Source organism: Mauremys mutica, chromosome 15 (assembly GCF_020497125.1).
Source record: "Mauremys mutica isolate MM-2020 ecotype Southern chromosome 15, ASM2049712v1, whole genome shotgun sequence".
Lineage (NCBI taxonomy): Eukaryota > Metazoa > Chordata > Testudines > Geoemydidae > Mauremys > Mauremys mutica.
This window is the reverse complement of record NC_059086.1, coordinates 7,279,640-7,299,893: the sequence shown is the minus strand read 5'-3', so window position 1 is coordinate 7,299,893 and position 20,254 is coordinate 7,279,640. Positions and strand designations below refer to the sequence as shown.

Sequence of the window (20,254 nt, the reverse complement as noted above, 5' to 3'; positions counted from 1 at the left end):
GCAGAGCTCACTGGGGAAGTTCCTGAAGACTGGAGGAACGATAAAGTTGTGCCAATATTAAAAAAGGGTAAATGGGATCACCTGAGTCATAAGCCTGTCAGCCTGATAATGGTCCTATAGAAAATTAATAGAATGGCTGATATATAACGAATTAAATAACGAATTAAAGCAGGGTAATAAAATCAATGCAAAGCAACAGGAGTTTATGGCAAACAGAGCCTATGAAACTAATGTGCTACTTTTGATGAGCTTACAAGCTTGGTTGATAAAGGTAATAGTGTTGACATAATAGACAGACTTCTGTAAGGCATTTGACATGGTATTGCACAACAATGTGACTAAAAAAACTAGAAAGATATTCTTAACGTTGCACACATTAAATGGATTAAAAATTGGCTAATAGATAGGTCTCAAAATGTAATGATAAACAGAGAATCATCATCTAGTGCAGGGGTAGGCAACCTATGGCACGTGTGCCGAAGGCAGCACGCAAGTTGATTTTCAGTGGCACTCACACTGCCCAAGTCTGGGGGGAGGAGGGAGCTCTGCATTTTAATTTAATTTTAAATGAAGCTTCTTAAACATTTTAAAAATCTTATTTACTTTACATACAATAGTTTAGTTATATAATATAGACTTATAGAAAGTGACCTTCTAAAAATGTTAAAATGTATGACTGGCACATGAAACCTTAAATTACAGTGAATAGATGAAGACTTGGCACAGCACTGCTGAAAGGTTGCCGACCCCTGATCTAGTGGGTGTGTTTCTAGCAGGGGTCTCACAGGGATTTGCTCTTGGCATAGGCCCTATGCTATTTAATATTTTTATCAATGATCTGGAAAAAAAACATAAAATCATCACTAATAAAATGTGATGACACAAAAATCAGGGGAATGGTAAATAATAACGAGGACAGGTCACTAACTCAGAGTGATCCGGGTAGGCTGGCAAACTGGGCACAGAAAACGTGTTTTAATATGGTTAAATGTAAATGCATACATCTGAGAACAAAGAATGTTGGCCATATTTACTGGATGGGTGATTCTATCCTGGGAGGCAGTTATCTGAAAAAGATTTGTGAGTCAAGGCAGATAATCAGCTGACCAGAAGTTCCTAGTGCAACACTGTGGCTAAAACAGCTAATGCAATCCTTGGAGCCCTAACCAGGGGACTGAGGCTATGGCTACACTTGCACTTCAAAGCGCTGCCGCGGCAGCGCTTTGAAGCGCTAAGTGTAGTCAAAGCGCCAGCGCTGGGAGAGCTCTCTCCCAGCGCTGTCCGTACTCCACCTCCCTGTGGGGAATAACGTACAGCGCTGGGAGCCGCGCTCCCAGCGCTGGGGCTCTGACCACACTGGCGCTTTGCAGCGCCGCAATTTGCAGCGCTGGAAAGGGTGTGTTTTCACACCCTGCTGCAGTGCTGCAAATTTGCAAGTGTAGCCATGGCCTCAGATAAGAGTAGAGAAGTTTTTTTACCTCTGTATTTGACACTACTATGAGCGCTGTGGCCAATTCTGGGGCCCACCATTCAAAGAGGATATCAACAAATTGGAGAGGGTTCAGAGAAGAGCCATGAGAATAAGAATTAAGAAACATATGAGAGACTCAAGGGGCTCAATCTATTTAGCTTCAAGTGAAGGTTAAGGGGTGATTTGATCACAGTCTATAAATAGGTACACAGGGAACAAGTATTTAATACTGGGTTCCTCAATCTAGCAGAGAAAGGTGTCACACAATCCAGTGCCCAGAAGTTGAGGCTAGAAAAATTCATGCTGGAAATAAGGCATAACTTTTAAAAATGGTGAAAGTAATTAGCCATTTGGACAATTTATCAAAGGTCATGGCAGAGTCTACATCACTGACAATTTTTCAATCAAGATTGGATGTTTTCCTAAAAGGAATTGAGGGGAAGTCCTGTGCTATACATGAGGTCACACTACGTGATCACAATGGTCCCCCCTCTGCCCTTGGAATCTATTAAAATACCAGTAGCTGACTATGTGTATGTAGCGAGGCCTGGCGGGTTGGTTTCTTCAAAGTTATTCCTGTGTAACAAGCCACAGGTACATCATCAAAGACAGATTTTCAGATGAGATTTTAAGAGAGATGTTGCAGAGAGACAAGATGGCTATTCCTCCTGGCAGGTTCAGAGGTGAAGGCTGTGGCAGGGATAGAGGTCAGATTGTGAGGAAGGGCTGAGAGGAGACACACAGTGGAGGAGTTATATCAGGGTGACTGGCCCAAGACTATGGAGGAGGTGTAAGCAGAGGTCTTTTCTGGACTGGCTCTGGGATGAATGGGGATCCTGTGGAGGTGTTTGTGGATGGGTGTGACACGTTCTTTGCGTTCTCTAAATACTGACACACAAGTGAGAAGAATAACTAGTTTATTGTTCAGCTAGAATTCATAGCTGCACCATCAAGTCTATCATTTTCTTCAAAACAACATGGCACGTCCTGCCCTAACAACCCCCACTGCCTTCAGGGGGATTGGATAGCGTAGGATTCAGGGCAGAATTTTGCCCTCCATCAATAATTCTTAGGGACCATCTTCAAATTCTCATAGGCCTGTTAACATTCTAAGAGTCATCTATTAACTCTAGTATTTATATCACTCTCTCGTCCCTCTTTTAAACAATGCCTTAATGTCTCTCAATGTATACAATATACATTTCAACATCACATACACAGAAAACAGCTATTTCTTACGTTCTGCTTCTCCAAGCAGAAGAGGCAACTCGCAATTCAATCTCCAGCAAGCATTTACCTCTTTATACAATTATTTCTGTAAAGAAATATGACATTTTTATTTAGTTTCTGTAGTGGTTTTAGAGCTTCTTAATGTATTATCTTCTTCAGATTAATTAACCTCTCCGTTTTTCTCTGTTCTATCCCACAAGTTCTAATGGTTCATTTGCACCAGACGTCGTATCTGTGATCTCAGGATATGTTTATTAAATCAAAGAGTGGCAAACACATTATACACTTGCTACGATTTTGGAGCTCTCTCTGCTTTTCCTATGCCTCTCTAAATCACCAGTTTGTGGTGTAGGCACAAGGATATGCACGGTGCTGCCAAAGCTGATATGATGGAAGAGTGTGCTCTTCTTAAAAATCAAAGTAACTTTGTTTAATTTTCTGGTTCTCTTTAATCTTATTCTCTCTTCATTTTGAGTCTTGTTTAGCTTTTTTCTTGCTGGGAAAGTTAATTTTCATTCATCTTCTCAACAGCTGCGTTGGTGACTCTCCATCGTCTACTAATGTATGGAGCTGATCCAAAGGATTGGTAGCTTCTTGATCCACTTCTTCACTATCTGTACTAAGCTCTTGTTTAGCCCATTTGATCTAAAATGGTTAGGAGTTGAAATCATATGCTTCAAATCTACATCAACTGAAAGCTGCTTAATTTCTGTGAGGGGAACATTCTGTTCTAATAGCACTGAACACTTTGGCCGCACATTCTTAAAGGTATTTTGCTATTTCTCCACCCACTGTTGCAAAGTGTAGAACTATATTCACAAAGGGATACAGGCTCATAAATCCAACATTTTAGGCATCTCAGATATTCAATAAAATCGCCACTCAGTTGCTACCTAAGCCTAAATCCCCCTAAGCACCTACTTTCTACCAGTTTTGAAGGTTTGCTCTGCCTAATTTGAAGCAAGGACTTAAACCCAGGTTTCCCAGCTGACTGGAGAATGCCCTAACCACCAAGCTATTCTGGGGGGGATCCTTCTCCTGTTGGAGTGACTCCAGTTTGTGTATCTACCAAAGCAAGGATCTGAACCTGCTGCTTCTACAGCTTAGGCAAGTGCCCTAACCATCAGGCTATTCAGCCTCTCTCTCGCTTCCTCTTGCCCCAGAAATATTTATTTAATACCAAATGGAACAGGTTCAACAGCAGAGACAGAAAGAGCCACCCCAGAATACCCAATAGCCTGGTGGGCTGGGCACTCGCTTGGGAGATGGGAGACCTTGAGTCAAATCCCCGCTCCAAACCAGGCAGGGGTTTGAAAACAGGTCTCCTACCTCCCAGGCATGTGCCATAACTACAGCCCTGCAAATCTATGGGTATCCGCTTTATATCCATGGACCATTTCTGTGGATAGCAGTGCAGATGTGGATACAAATTTTGTATCTGCGCAGGGCTCTGATGGTAAGATCTGGACAGGCAGCTGTGAGGAACCGCCCACCCCCCGCCCAGGGCAAGTGGAGCGTCCACTGCAGCTCCCCACAGCTGAGACTCTCTCCTACCTCTTGGTCAGATCCTTAAGGCACAGGTCAATGGGAGTGCCCTTGTGGATCTGGGTCCTAACCCCCGCCCTTTCCTCTGCATTTCACTCCTGGCTGGCTTCGGTGGCTCTCTGCTCAGCTTGCTGGCTTCTGAGAATCAGGCACCTAACTCTCCCCATACAATGCTTGGGGGGCCTGGATGCGTAACTCAGGGCTGTGAATTCCACTGGGTGGCAGGGCAGTGGGGAATTAGGTGTTGAAAACACTTAAGTCCTCTTTGTGAATCTACCCCAAGTGACTTAGGGTATGTCTACAATACGAAATTAAATCGATTTTATAGAAGTCAATTTTTAGATATCGATTTTATACAATCGATTGTGTATATTCCTCACTAAGCGCATTAAGTCGTCGCAGTGCGTCCTCTCTACCGTGGCCAGCATCGGCTTACGGAGCTAATTCACACTCTCAAAAGTGACAAAACACTTAAGACCCAGATCCTAACTCCTATTGAAATCAATGACTTTCAATGATTTAGGCTGCTAAGTCACTTTTGAAAATGGGACTTAGCCATCTAAGGCCTGGGCTACACTAGCAGGGGGGTTCGAACTAAGATACCCAACTTCAGGTACGCTATTCGCGTAGCTAAAGTCGAAGTATCTTAGTTCGACTTACCTGGCCATCCTCACGGCGGCGAGTCGGCTACCGCGGCTCCCCCGTCGACGCCGCTTATTCTTCCTGCCGAGGTGGAGTACGGGCGTTGATTAGCAGATAGATTTATCGCGTCTAGACGAGACAAGATAAATCGATCCCCGATACATCGAACACTACCCGCCAATCCGGCGGGTAGTATAGACATATCCCAAGTCACTTAAGCCCAGATTTTTTAAGGGAGTTAGGTGCTTAACTCCCAGTGGAAGTTAGACACCCTAACTACCCTTAAAATCTGGACCTTAGGCCTTGCAATGCTGAATGGAACACTGCCTAAATACCTTTAAAAATCTGGGTCTTTATCTGGAATTCCATGTCTTACAAAGATACTTTCAGATGTCCACATTTCAGGATGCAAAGAGCAAGGATCAGGAACAAACTTCACTTGTTCTTTGCCACATGAGAGTCTGTGATGTCCACTGGTATAGCTGGCCTGAGTCAAGCAGTTCAGATCCAGATTCGAATCTCTGCAAAACTTCAAAACCCTGCACTGGAATACCCTGGTTTGGCCCATCTCTGACCATTTGATAGTCTCTGTAGTATCAGACAGGGAATCATGGGGCTGTAGATTGTATCTCAAGTAGAACAAACAGCCTGTTCACATTTGAGAAGCCTCTGGGTTTATTTCTTTTACATACGATTCCCAAATAGCCTCCCTGTAGCAGTCACGGGTAAAGTCACTGGAGTATAATAGTTTTATGTCTATGAACAATCATGCCATTCGCTGCTGTACATTTATATCTGTAACCTCCATAGTCTCTTGCTGACGGCTGTGCCTTACCTTTGGCCATCCTTTCATAATTGTTTCATTCAGCGTTTTCCCTCTTTGTGACCTTTCACTTGTAAGCTTGGTGATCCCTTCTCACAGCATCTCCAACTCTTGCTTCCTCAGCTTCTTTCTCTAAAGCAGCAAGTATAGATAGGGTATCAGCTGGCAACACTTCATTACTATGACACAGCTTTCTCTCACATCTGTAGCTTTATCATCAGACTTTGCATTCTTATAGAACAGGTAATCTGGTATTAGAGACTTGGGTCTGTTTCAGCCTCTGCTCTCCGGTCAAAATTTCTCTTAGCACTTAAGCAATATCCCTAACAGCTGTTTGTATTTGTGCATCTCGTTTCTGCATCTCTGAGCTGAATGCATAAACTGTAAGCTGTCAGCTTTCTTCCCACTACTGCAAAATCAAATTGTGAGGCACCTATTAAGATTTTCATAGGCCTTCCACTTGTACAGAACTTTAACACTGGCTCCTGTACAAACAACTCTTTCAATTCCATCCAGGCTTTTCTGATAACGGCAAGACCACCTAATTTTCATTTTCTAGCAGCGCGCTCAAAGTTGATGTTTTTGTAGAAGATACAGTATAATTTTAAGCCAGTCCTAAGCTGGTAGCTAAACATCGTACAGGGAGTGCAGAAAACTGCTGGAGTTCTTGCCAGGAAGAGGGAGACAGTTTGAAGCCCATTTATGGTTCCCTGGTGGCAGTGAAGTGTTGAGTCCAGACTGAAGCTTTTCTTGCATTCAGAACGGTCTCCCAGCTGGTGACTGAGCATTTTCAAATGTAGATGGTTTAACACAGTGGTTCTTAACCAGATGTGTATCCCTGGGGGTATGCAGAGATCTTCCAGGGGATACGTCAACTGATCTAGATCAGTGTTTCACAACGTGTGGGCTGCAACCCCCAGGGGAGTTGTGGGACTGGTTTAAGGAGGTTGCAAGTGCAGAGCTGGCATTAGGGGATGGCAAGCAGGGCAGTTGCCTGGGGCCATGTGAACCTAAGTTAGATGCTTCAGCACTGGGCAGCAGGGTTCAGGCTTCAGCCCCATGCAGCAGGTCTGAGCTTCAGGGGTACAGTAGCCTGGAAAGGTTGAGAACCACTGGTTTAAATCCTTAGAGTATGTCTTCACTGCAGACTTGGCTTGGGTCATTAGCAGCCGGGCATGAGTGACCACCCTATAAACCCACACCCACGTTACAGTGTCCTTACTGGTGCTTCACTCCCCCACATGTATTGCTAGGACTTCTAGAAGTATATCCCACCGTTTTTTGTGCTGCAGTAAGATCAGCCCCTCTGATTTGTTCCTAGCGAACTGTGGGAGAACTAGTCAGTCCTTCAGGGCACACAGTGGAATTATGGGAAGGCATTGGAAGACTATCAGCGCTTGAGTGATTTAGCCTGCATCTTCATTGCAAATGGGTGGGTTACCAGTCCAAGTGAAAGTAGTACCCACGCTCCAACCTGCAGCTGTAGCCAGGCCAGCTAGCTGAGAGGGTTGTGTGGGAGATGAGATTAGGGGCAACACCCGGTAAGAGCTAACTCTGCAGCAAAGACAATACTTAAGGAGAAGTTGCAGATCAGCTGACTTCAGAGGAAAGTTTGATTTACTTGCTCCACAAAGACTGTTATAAATGGAATCAGAGCTTTCGCCTGAAGTTCATTCCAGCAGAGCTTTGGTCTGAAGTGAAGCAGGTACTTTTCCAGGCCTTTTCTATGATATTGCAGGTCCATACAATTCAATTAGGCTTTAAAGAAACAGTAAACAATTCCTATCAGAAACACATTAGGTCAAACAAGACAGAGAGATTCTCATAGAACTGAATACAGCTGCATCTCTCCTGAGCTTAGTCATCAGGTTTCTTTATCAACCATATAAAGAGGTACAACGTACAAAAAGGAAAAGGTTTCCTCCCCACTACCAACAAAACAGGGAACAAACTCCAGGTATGTTAACTCTGGAAGGCTGTTCTGCTTTGGTCTGGTCTTAGAGGCCTCCACACCACAGTCACTGGCCATAGCCCACTAAGGCAGAGTAACAGTGCTCTTTCACCAAGGAAGAGAAACTCTTGCCCGTGTGAAGGTCATACGGACTGACATTCATCACACCCACAGAACTTCAAGGCTGGGAGGTTCATGAGCAAAAGAGCCCCAGGAATGTATTTTGGCAGAGCTGGCAGACCCCACGAAAAGGGACCGTGCCCTCGCTTCTCTCCTCTCTCACACAGGGAGCACGACGGCAATATGGGACAAGTGAGGAATTCTGGCTGGGGAGCACGACAGCTCTGCCGTGACTCACTGATGTCACTTCACCTCCCTTTCTTTATTTTTAAAATGTCCCTATCTCTCAAATCTGTGGGAGGCCTACTTCATTAGTGTGTGTGTGAAGCACCGAGATCCTTAAATGCATTGAAGTGCACAGTATTATGAAATCAGGAGGGAGATGCAAGGGAAGTATTACATTCCCCCAGCGTGCACAAGCGGGAAAGTCGCTGAACTAAAACAAAAAGTGAACAAAGTGTGAGCTTTCCCCTGTTGAGGAGCTGTGCTCACTGGGGTTCCTACAGGAAAAGCATCTCAAAGTGCCTTGGCAGTCCCAGCTCTTTAGGATCCAACCACAAACAGGAAAAGAGGAATCCTATGGCAGGCTGGAGCGGTCCCGTGCCTGGGCTCAGAAGGACAAGCTGGAGCAGGTCCCGCAGCCCAACTCAGAAGAACAGGCTAGAGCAGGCCACCTTGTTGCAGCAGGGGCAGGTATAGATCTTGTCCCCTATGTGCGTTCTCTGGTGCTGGACGAGCGTGGAGCTCCGTGTGAAGCTCTTACCGCACTTAGAGCATTTGTAGGGCTTCTCGCCTGTGTGTGTTCTCTGGTGGCTGAGGAGGGTGGAGTTGAGGCTGAAGCATTTGCCACAGTCAGGGCACTGATAGGGCCGCTCCCCCGTGTGGCTCCGCTGATGTCTGGTCAGGGTGTAGCTGCGGCTGAAGCGCTCCCAGCACTGGGTACACTGGTAGGGCTTCTCCCCCGTGTGGGTTCTCTGGTGGGTCAGGAGATGCGAGTTCTGGTGGAAGCGCTTCCCGCATATGGTGCACTGGTAGGGCTTTTCGCCTGTGTGGATCCTCTGGTGCGTGATGAGGTGGGAGCTCTGGCTGAAGCTCTTCCCACACTCAGTGCATTTGTAGGGCTTCTCGCCCGTGTGGGTTCTCTGGTGCTCAACGAGGGTTGAGCTGCGGCTGAAGCTCTTCCCGCACTCATTACAAATGGTCGGCTTCTCTCGCCGGTGAGTTCTCTGGTGTCTAATGAGATGTGATTTCCGGCCAAAGACTTTCCCACACTCCAGACACGCATTTGGCACTTCCCCTTTGTGGATTCTCTGCTGCTTCCCCAAAGATCTCTCTTGGGGAGCAGACTTACCCCGTCTCTTCCCTGCAGGCTTTTGCGGCTGCTTTTCTGAGCTCTGCTGACTCTGGGAAACATTCGATTTGGATCTTCTTGATAATGTCCCCTGAGGCTCCACCTTCTCAGGCCCTTCTGGCTGAGGACTGTCATCCTCTTCGCTCTCACTTGCGATCTCATCATCTGCTAGGATAAAAAGAAAGAGCTCAGGAAAAATGAACCCAGGGAAAGGGGAAATGCAAATAAATAAAACAATGGTGATAAATGTAAAAATTGGGAGCCAGGATTCGGGGCCCTTCCCAAGGGAGATAAGCGGGGAAGAGCTGTTCTTCAGCTTCCTGTCTGAAAACCCAGAGAAAAAAAGATGAAGGAAGAGGAGGGGCTCCTAACAGAAATCAGCCAGGTTGGTGGAATGCAGTGGTCTCCAAAGAAAGAGATCAGGTTTGGTCTGGAAATTATTTACCTTTTATAAAACCGTGTTGTATTTTAGGCCAATTACTGTTTATCTTTGTCCTTAACTAATTTTTCTTTCAAAATTTGTTCCAAAGACATACATTACAGAAGTCTAAGTATATTATGACAATAGAATGGCCTTTATAAACCAAATCTGTAATAGCATCAAAAAACGATAAAACTTATTTGACGAGACCTATTGTTAAGGCTGTGAAGGGTTCGGTCACGGAGACCCCCTTGGGACTGTCACCTGATGTGCTGAAACTACCTCTGAGCCCATTTTCTTTGCCAGCTTGGGACTCCAGAACCCTGTCTTCTTGAGCCAGACACGTTAGCCTGCTGCAATACAGACCCAGGGTCTGGTTCCCCCCCCCCCCAAAACTTGCAGATATAACTGTAAACAGCTCAGCAAGTACTCCTGTCTCAAGCACCCAGACCCCAATGGGATCCAAACCCCAAATAAATCCATTTTACTCTGTATAAAGCTTATACAGGATAAAGTCCATAAATTGTCCATCCTCTATAACAGATAGCGAGATATGCACAGCTGTTTGCTCCCCCAGCTATTAATCACTTACTCTGGGTTAATAAAATCACTTTTGTTAATTAAGTATAAAAAGCAGGATTTAAGTGGCTTCAAGTAATGACAGACAGAACAAAGTAAGTTACCAATAAAACAAAACATGCAAGTCTAAGCCCAATACATTAAGAAACTGACTACAGGTAAATCTCACCCTCAGAGATGTTCCAATAAGCTTCTTTCACAGACTAGACTCCTTCCTAGTCTGGGCCTAATCCTTTCCCCTGGTACAGTCCTTGTTAGTTCCAGCTCAGGTGGTAACTAGGGGATTTCTCATGACTGGCAGCCCCTTTGTTCTGTTCCACCCCCTTTTATAGCTTTGGCACAAGGAGGGAATCTTTTGTCTCTCTGGGTCACCACCCCTCCTTCTAAATGGAAAAGCACCAGGTTTAAGATGGATTCCAGTACCAGGTGACATGGTCACATGTCGTGTGAGACCTCCAAGCCTCCATTCTTCCCGGCCTGACTCACAGGAACACAGGAAGGCTTGCAAGTAAACAGAGCCATTTATAACCAATTGTCCTGGTTAATGGGAGTCATCAAGATTCTAAACCACCATTAATGGCCCACACTTTGCATAATTATAATAGGACTTCAGAGTCATATTTCATATTTCTAGTTTCTAGAATGATACACACAAATAGGATGATCACACCCAGTAGATTATAAGCTTTGTAACGATACCTTACAAGAGACCTTTTGCACAAAGCATATTCCAGTTACATCATATTCACACTTATAAACATATTTTTATAAAGCATATGGAGTTCAAAGTCACACCCGCCTCCTGAACTTACTGCCGGAGTCTTGGACACTGTCCATGGCGGAGACAGTACATGTCAAATCCCGGTTTGTCTCTGGTTACACACCCTTCCAGTACCTTTAAACCCTATGATGTCATTCATATGTGTTCTTGCAAAGTTCTGGGTTCCTGGGTGCCTAAAAACATGCCGGGACGCAGTATTGCTAACAGAATGCAGATAGCATTCTGGAGTGCAACGTCAGAAAGGTTACATTTTAGTCACAGGTATTTTTAGTAAAAGTCATGGATAGGTCACAGGCAGTAAACAAAAATTCACGGCCTGTGACCTGTCTATGACTTTTATTATATACCCCTAACTAAAACTTGGGCTGGGGGACTGCATGTGCCCAGGGGGACGGGAGCGCTGCAGGTGCCAGTGGCCCAGGACCCGTGCTGGTGCTATGGGGTCTGGGGGTTGGCAAGCTCCCTATCCAGTATGTCCCTGTAGCTTGAGGCTCTGTGCGCTGCTCCTACCACAAGCGTCGGCTCCGCAGCTCCCACTGGCCAGAAACCACAGCCAATGGGAGCTGCGGGGAATGGTGCCTGCCGGCCCAGGCAGTGCGTGGAGCCCCCCTGGCCGCTCCGCCTAGGAACTGCAGGAACACGGCGGTGGGAGCCAGGGAGCGCCCCCTTTCCCCTTCCCCAGGTAAGCGCTGCCATGTATCCCAACCATCCACCCCAGCCCTGAGCCCCCTCCCATACACCCAAACTGCTGCTGCTACCCCAGCCCGAGCCAGAACCGGCCATTGCAGAAGTCACAGAATCTGTGACTTCCGTTACCAGCACACAGCCTTACCTATTATCCATAAAACCATGTTATGCTACAATCCTTTAATTATTTACTGAGTCTCAGATCAGCCTTTCCATGATTTTGTTTGGGACGATGTCACACCAACTCGCCTATACCGTTCATAGACTGCAAGACCAGAAGAGACCATTGTGATCATCCAGTGGCGTCCTGCATAACACAGGCCATAGAACCAGGCCAAATAATCATGTCATTTAGAAAAGTATCTAATCTTGATTTAAAAATTGTTATTGATGGAGAATCCATCACAACCCTCAGTAAATAGTTCCAATGATTAATTACCCTCATTGTTAAAAATGTATGCCAATTTCCAGTCTGAACTTGTCTAACTTCAACTTCCAACCATTGGATTGTGTTATTCCTTTCTCTGTTAGATTGAAGAGCTCATTATTAAATATTTGTTCTCCATGCAGGCACTTATAGACAGTAATCAAGTCACCCCTTAACTTACTCTTTGTTAAGCTAAATAGATTGAGCTCCTTGTGTCTGTCACTATAAGGCAGGTTTTCTAACCCTTTAATCGTTCTCATGGCTCTTCTCTGGACCTTCGCCAATTTATCAACATTCTTCCTGAATTGTGGACACCACAACTACATGCAGTATTCTAGCAGTGGTCACACCTGTGCCAAATACAGGAGGTAAAATAGCTTCCCTACTGCTGCTCAAGATTTCCTAGTTGCATTCTAGGATCACGACAGCCCTTTTAGTCACAGCATTGCAGTGGGAGCTCATGTTCACCTGATTATCTACCACCACCACCACCAAACCTGTTCAGTCATTGCTTCCTGGGATAGAGTCCCCTATCCTGTGGCCTACATTCTTCATTCCTAGGTGTATACATTTGCATTTAGCTATATTAAAATCCATTTATTTTACCAAGTGATCCTATTTATTCTTTTAAAATATTGTTACATGAGCCTTTTTCCAGTCCTCTGGAACTTTCCTGGTGTTCTAAGATTTGTTAAAAGTCAACATTAATGGTTCAGAGAGCTCGCCACTTAATTGTTTTAATTACAAATTGTGAAAATTGTTCGTCCTGCTGGAGTAAACATGTCTAATAGATGCTGTTTAACATCCTCCCTAGTTACTGATAGAATATGAAGTATTTCATTATCACTCTCAGATGTGAATACATCATTCTACTACTTTCTAAATACAGAACAGAAACATTTATTGATACTTCTGCCTTTTCTGTATAATGACTGACAGTATGGCTTTCTTTATCTATTACTGGATCTATATCATTTATAGAATTTTGTTCCCGACAGATAGATATAAATAAATCTCATTGTTCTATTCTCCTGGCTATAGATTTTTCATTGATCCCTTTAGTTTCCTTTATCATCTGCATTTCCTTGGACTCATTGCCAACAATTTACTCATTTTTTCTTTTGTTATATCTGTTTTTTACTGCGGCTTTCATTTCCCTTCTTTATCTGGATTTATTTATTTCATTTGTTAACCCCTTCTAGCCTTAAAAATCTATGAACAAGATTAAGTGAGACAGAACTACGGAGTGTGCAATAGCTTTGCTGAAATTCCAGCTTTATACTTGGCAGGGAGATGTTTTCTCAGTTGGTTTAATTCTTCCTCACCTGTGTGGGTGTCTTTTGAGAGTTTCCTTTCCTTGAAGTCCTGGAAACTTGGGACCCATAGATCTTCCCATTTTGCCATTTGGATGAGCACAGCAGAGTCAGCAATTCCACTCACTGCAAAGCAAAGAGGCCCATTCAGTATTCCCCAAATAGACTTTACCTGCAGTGGTCCATGAGGTAGGCTCATCCCTCCCATGGGTGGAGGTTGATATATATTTGCATATATGGGAAAATGGATACAGAAACTAGGAATTGCTAAACTTGATCAGACTCGAGGTCCATCTATTCCAGATCCCTGTCTACGACAGTAGCCAGTAAAAGATGTTTCAGAGGATGGTGTAAGAACCGCACAGTAGCAGATATGGGACATTCTGCCCCCACCCTTCCAATAGATCTCACAGAGTCATAGAAATGTAGGACTGGAAGGGATCTCAAGGGCTCATTTAGTTCAGCTCAGCCCCTCCATGCAGGGCCAGGTATACCTAGGCTTGACAAACGCTTGTCAGGGATGGTCTGTTCTTAAAAACCAACCTTGGAAGCCTGTTCCAATACTTAACCACCCTTATAATTAGGAAGTTTTTCCTAATATACGACGTAAAACTTCCTTGCTGCAGATTAAGCCAATTACTTCTTGTCCTACCTTCAGTGGACATAAAGAACAATTGATCACCACCCTCTTTATAAACAGCCCTTAATATATTTGAGGACTTCTCATATTTCCACTGTCTTCTTTTCCCAAGACTAAACATGCCCAGATTTCTCCCTCCCCCCCTTTTGCAACATTTCCTCATAGGTCAGTCTGTCTGTCTAAACCTTTTATCGTTTTTGTTGCTTTCCTCTGGACTCTCTCCAGTTCAAGTGTGGTGCCCAAATCTGGCCATGATAGTTCAGCTGAGCAGAGTAGAACAACTACCTCCAGTGTCTTACGTACAACACTCCTGTTTATACACCCCAGAATGATATTAGTGTTTTTTGCAACTGCATCGCATTGTTGGCTCAAGTTCAGTTTATGATCTGCTACGATATCCAGATCCTTTTCTGCTGTACTACCACCTAGCCAGTGATTCCCCTTTTTGTATCTGTGCATTTGATTTTTCCTTTCTAGGTGTAGTACTTTGCACTTGTCTTTACTGAATTTCATCTTACTGATTTCAGACTCCAATTTGTCCAGGTCATTTTGAATTCTAATCCTGTCCTCAAGAGTGCCTGCAACCCCTACCAGATTGGTGCTGCCTGTAAATTTTACTATCCACTCCATTATTCAAATCATGAATGAAAATGTAGACTAGTACCAGACCCAGGACAATGTCATCCCAGTCTGACAATGAACCGCTGATAACTAGTCTGAGTTTTGTCTTTCAACAAGTTGTACACACACCTTACAGTAAATTAATCTAGACCACATTCCTCTAGTTTGCTTATGGGAATGTCATGTGGGACGGTGTCAAAAGTCAAGCGATCAGGTCTATTGCTTCCCCCATCCACTCTTTGCTCTTAAGCAAAGTAAGCAGTCATGGGAAAGAGGGAAGGTCCTTTCATGGATCAGTAAACGGTTAAAAGGTAGGAATAAATGGACAGTTTACACAGTGTAGAGAGGTAAATAGTCGGGTCCTCCAAGGACTGGGACAAGTGCTGTTCAACAGATTTAGAACTGATCTGGAAACGGAGGTGAACACTGCACTGCAGACAATACAAAATAACTCAAGATAGTTAAGTCCAAAGCTCACTGCAGAGTTACAAAGAGATCTTACAAAACCAGGTGACTGGGCAACAAAATGGCAGATGAAATTCAAAGTTGATATGTGCAAAGAGCTCACTGGAAAACATAATCCCAACTACATATACAAAATGTGGTGGTCTAAACTATTTGTTAGCACTCAAGAAAAAGATCTTGGAGTCATCATGGAGTTCTTGAAAACATTCACTCCATGTGTCACTGCAGTCAAAAAAGCTAGCAGAACGTTAGGAACCATTGGAAAAGGGGTAGGTAAGAAGACAGAATATAGCCTAATGCCACTATATAAATCCATGATACGCTCACATGTTGAATACTGCGTGCAGTTCTGGTCGTCTCATCTCAAAAAAAGATATATTAGAATTGGAAAAAGTACAGAGAAAGGCAACAAAAATGATTAGGGGTATAGAACAGCTTCCATCTGAGGAGAGATTTAAAAGATTGTTCATCTTAGAAAAGAGATGACTAAGGGGGAAATGTGATAAAGGTCTATAAAATCATGACTGGTGTGGAGAAAGCGAATAAGGAAGTGTTATTTATCCCTTCACACACTAAAAGAACCAGAGGTCACCCAATGAAATTAACAGGCAGCAGATTTAAAAAGAAAACGTAAGGAACTATTTCTTCACACAATGTTCAGTCAACTGTGGAACTCATTGAAAGTTGATATTGTAAAGGCCAAAAGTATAACCGAGTTCAAAAAAGAATGAGAAGTTCATGGAGGATTGGTACATCAACGGCTATTAGCCAAGATATAAAGGACGTAACCCCATGCCCTGTTCTGTTCATTCCCTCTGAAGCATTTGGCACTAGACCCTGTCAGAAGACAGGATACTGGGGTAGATAGAGCATTGATTTGACATAACCCTATTAAAGAAGGAAATTAGTTTGTTTTGGGTTTGTCAATAACAAATCATGCCATGTTGGCTATTACTTGTTACCCTATTTTCCTCTAGATGTTTACAAATCGTTTAATAATTTATTCCTGTATCTTCCCATGTATCAAAGTTAGACTGGCTGGTCTATAAATCCTCAGGTCCTATTTGTTCCCCCTTTTAAAGATGGACACAAACATAATGCCTTTCTCTAGTCCTCTGGGACCTCACCCCTTCTCCATGAGCTCTTGAAGATAATCACTAATGGTTCTCTAAGATTGCTTCATCGAGTTCAGGGGTGGCCAACCTGAGCCTGAGAAAGAGCCAGAATTTACCATTGTACATTGCCAAAGAGCCACCGTAATCATCCATAAGCTTGATCCTGAGGGTACATGATCCATCCCATTATCCATAGGCTTAAGGTACATTTCATCAGTCCCTGCCAACTTGAAAACATCAAACTTATCTAAATATTCTTTAACATGTTCTTTCCCTGTTCTGACTTGTGTACCTTCCCCCTTGTTGTTAAAATTGTGTTACGCATCATTGGGCAACTTTCGACAATATCTTTGGGAGACCATATTGTATTAAGTGTTGTGGCAGGTTGCCACAGCCAATGAGGCCTACAAAATAATGGGTTTAAAACAATTCTATGAACTCTATCCTGACCTAAAACCAGGGTTAACAGACAAAGATCATAGAGATAAAACTGTAGTTGGGAAATTGGCAGGCCATTATGTGGAGAGTCAGCCTGGGTTTGATAGAAAACCTAACAATGCAGGAATGGGATCAGATCACAGGGATTGAATGCAAGCAAAGGCCCACACCTGGCAGCAGGGAAGCCCTGGGATGGGTGGGACAAAGCAACGTCTCATTTGTGATCAGCCATGTCAGTTTGCCTGGGATTGCCTGCTCCGCCCAGTGCAATGCTCAAAAAAGCCACCTGCAACCCCAACCTCAGATTTAACTGGGTGACAATCTCGAGAGGGAGGGAGTCACACAGTACACTGATGGCATACAGTGCTCATGCTGAGCCAGTCACACCCCAAACTACTGTCATGCTGCACCCTCTTAGGTGCAGACCCATTGGAACCTCAGTGGGAATGGAAAGTGGCAGTCAATGGGGAGACATTCACTGAATGGAGAGATACCAGGACCAGGAGAGATACCAAGAGCTCCATGTCCTGAAACCCCATCAAATGCTCTCAGGGTGTGAAGTGTGGGTAAAAACTCCTGGTACAAGAGCCTTCACTCGACCTATACCACAGGTTTCTATACAGACCCAGGAAGGGTCGGGGCACAAGGGGTAGGTGTATTGTCATCTATTCCATATTCTTTGCTTTGGGGGATAATATGGCTCTAAAAACAGAAGGGGTGAATCAGACCCCCTCTGCTAACTCCAGGCCTTCAAGGGACTGTGTTAGCCAGAATGCTAACAGAGTAGCTGAAAAGGTGTTGTTGGGGGTGGGAGTGGGGAAGCGTCATATTCCTCCCTGCCAGTATCCAAGAGGAATTATTTTCTCAGTATATGCAAACAAATACCTGAGGAGAGGGTGGGTGAGATAGCCGCCTATTCCAGGGGAGTGAGGAGACCTACTGAATTAAAGGGAAACCCTCTGGGTCCTGAAGCCCAGGCCAGGGAAATAACTTCTCTGCCTACTCCTACCAGGGAACCAGAGGAAGTACAGAGCATGGGGATGGCCGTGACTCCGGCCAAAGCAGGGACACTGAAGCAGCTGCAGTGCACTGCTCAATCTAGGACACCCACCCAAGGGTGGGAAATGCCCAAGTGCAAGACAGCTGCTTGGGAGATGACAACAGTAACCACAGCCAGGAAAGAAGGGGACATTCTCCCCAGAGTCTATGACTGCCTGGTGGTCTGTGAAAATGTAAAGGACCCTGAGCCTGGTGGAGGAAAATCTGTTGCACTCCTTGACTCAATATACAGAGAGGAAAAGGCCACCCCATTGGGATGGGGGATCAATACTCCTCTCATTCCCCCACAGAAGCTGAGGTAAAGCCACAGGAGTCCCTGGGGCCTCAACCTCTGAGGAGGTGGCCTAGAGAAAGGACTTTGGCTATGGGAGATGTTTCAAGAATCTCTGTTGTCCAACCCCTCTGCTGTTAAAGCAATGCCTGGTTGAGAGCCGCTTCACAGGGAGGCAGCCTTGCTTTATTTCTCTTTTGTCCGAAGAACGTGGGGTCTCAACCCACTGCCAGAGGAGCGGATACCTTGAGGGACAAAGGGACACCACACATGCTCCCTAAAAACCAGATGGAAGGTGGGAGTGGGAGGACCAGGTCTCAAGTTCACACAAAGGTTTTGGGGGAACAAGGGCAAGAGGGGGAAAGCAGGAGCTTCAACCGGTAGGTTCTTACAAGAGAAATTATACAGCATGATTGTTAAACAACTGTACAGATTTTTGAGGGATGTATGCTGACTTGCTAGCAAAATATTTACTACATGCATAGGTGAATATTAACTTACGAAAGGTAATGGCTTAAACTCCATTCAGGGAATAAACCTGTGGATTCCTCTAGGATGCCAATCAAGCACCACAGTTACGCTCACTTATTTAGGAAGGAGATGAGACAGACAAGGTAACTTCCTACAATATCTATGGAAGACCATATCATATTAAGTATATAAATGGTTTATGTATCATTGTGGGCCAGGGATTGTATACACTCCATGGTGGGGAGATGGATACCACAGCTCCTCCAGGAAGTGAAAACAGTAATAAATGATTAAGGCAAATCACTAATGTTATAACATCTCCAGAGAGGTACCACCTCCTAGGGAAGCTCATATATTCTGATTCAAACCGGATTATTCAGAGAACAACAGACAAAAAAGGGACTTCTGGATAAGTAGCCCAATACATAGGAACCCTTCCCCCCCCCTTTTATCTAAAGAATAAATGTTCTTGCTTAGAAAGAGCTATGTAATTGCTCTACAAGGATTGTGGAAATTAAGACAGGCAGATGGCTTGCTGGGGACATCACAGTGAAATCTAGGGAGTTCTGCAGCCGCAAAACCCTTGGTCAAGAGAGAATAAAAGACACGCATGTCTGTCCAAGAGAGGTGATGTCTCAGAGCCAGAAACTTAAGTGGGTGCCTTGAGGGACCACAGAGAGGGAGTACAGGTGCAGTTACCCTGAAACGGACAATCTGGTCACAAGTAATCATCTTGTGAAGAATGAAGCCAAACAGAAGCGAAACATCTCAGCCTTCTTGATGTCACCTGTTATTAGCTCTCATTCCCGCTCCGTAGTGGACCTACACCTTCCTTCACCCTTCTCTTGCTCTTAATGTAGTTTAGAAACGCCTCTTATTACCCTATGTCATGTCCCTGGCTAGGCATCACTCATTTCGTGCCTTAGCCTTTCTGATTTCCGCCCTGTCGGCTGGTGCTATTCCACGGCACATCCCCAGAGCGATCTGTCCCTAGTTCCACTTTCCGTAGGGCTCCTTTTTGACTTCCAGGTCATTAACGTGGGCCTCATGGAGCCATATCGGCCTCCCCCGTCCTGCTCCTTCCTTCTGATCCAGCCCCAATCTGCTCCCCCTCCTCTACCAGCCCATTGCTCGTTCGCCTAAGTGTGCGGGGGGGGGCAGCTGGGGCCCCGGCACAGCGAGGGGGGGGCGCCCTGCAGACCGGGGACGGGGAGGAGGAAGGGGGGGGCGCCCCGGCCGAGCGGGAGGGAAGGGAGATGGGGGGCGCCCCGGCCGAGCGGGGGGGGAAGTGGGGGGGCGGCCGAGCGAAGGGGGGGGCCCTTCTCCCCTTTCCCCACCGGGAGGGCTGCAGGCGCCCTTGGAGGAGGGAGCCCCCCCCGTACCGCATCCCCGGGCTCGCCCCGCCCCCACTCACCGCTCCGGCCGCGGGGGCTGCGCGCAGGGCCAGGGCCGGGGGCCTCCGAGGTCCCGGAAGCGGCCTCGGACCGCGACTTCCGGTGGCGGCCGGAAGTTCCCGCCGCGCTGCCCCCCTCCCCGCACCGGGCTTTAACCCATCACGCGCCAGAGGCCCGCGAGGCCGCTTGAGCGTCCCCGGAGCCCGGGGCTGGGAGGGCCCTAGACATCCCCAGGGGGTCGCTGTGAGCAGTGGTGTCCCCAGGATTTGAAATGGGGGTGGGGGGTGTCAGGACCAATGAGATCGATAACAGAGATATGAATAAAGTAAGTGTTTTGTTAGGATTATGCAAATTTAACATAAGAATAATGCAAGTTACACCAAAACACAGAGCAGCTCTAGATTTCTAAAAAATATAGATTTTTAAAAAAAGTATTTAA

At 45.4% G+C, this 20,254-nt stretch overlaps 1 protein-coding gene across 4 annotated transcripts; it reads right to left on the bottom strand.

The window, feature by feature from the left end:
• Positions 1-2,371: 2,371 nt before the first annotated feature.
• Positions 2,372-19,928, bottom strand: LOC123350585 (zinc finger protein 436-like). 4 transcript variants are annotated; one of them, XM_044989228.1, is made up of 5 exons: positions 19,836-19,928; positions 13,354-13,467; positions 5,224-9,301; positions 4,907-4,969; positions 2,372-3,346 (listed from the first exon to the last, which is right to left on the bottom strand). In XM_044989228.1, the coding sequence occupies exons 2-3, from the start codon at positions 13,430-13,432 to the stop codon at positions 8,430-8,432; spliced, it is 951 nt and encodes a 316-aa protein (XP_044845163.1). In that variant the 5' UTR covers positions 13,433-13,467; positions 19,836-19,928; the 3' UTR covers positions 2,372-3,346; positions 4,907-4,969; positions 5,224-8,429. The 4 variants fall into 4 exon arrangements, with proteins under 4 accessions (XP_044845163.1, XP_044845165.1, XP_044845166.1 ...); XM_044989230.1 differs by having other exon boundaries at positions 5,724-9,301; XM_044989231.1 differs by having other exon boundaries at positions 5,224-9,298.
• Positions 19,929-20,254: the final 326 nt, after the last annotated feature.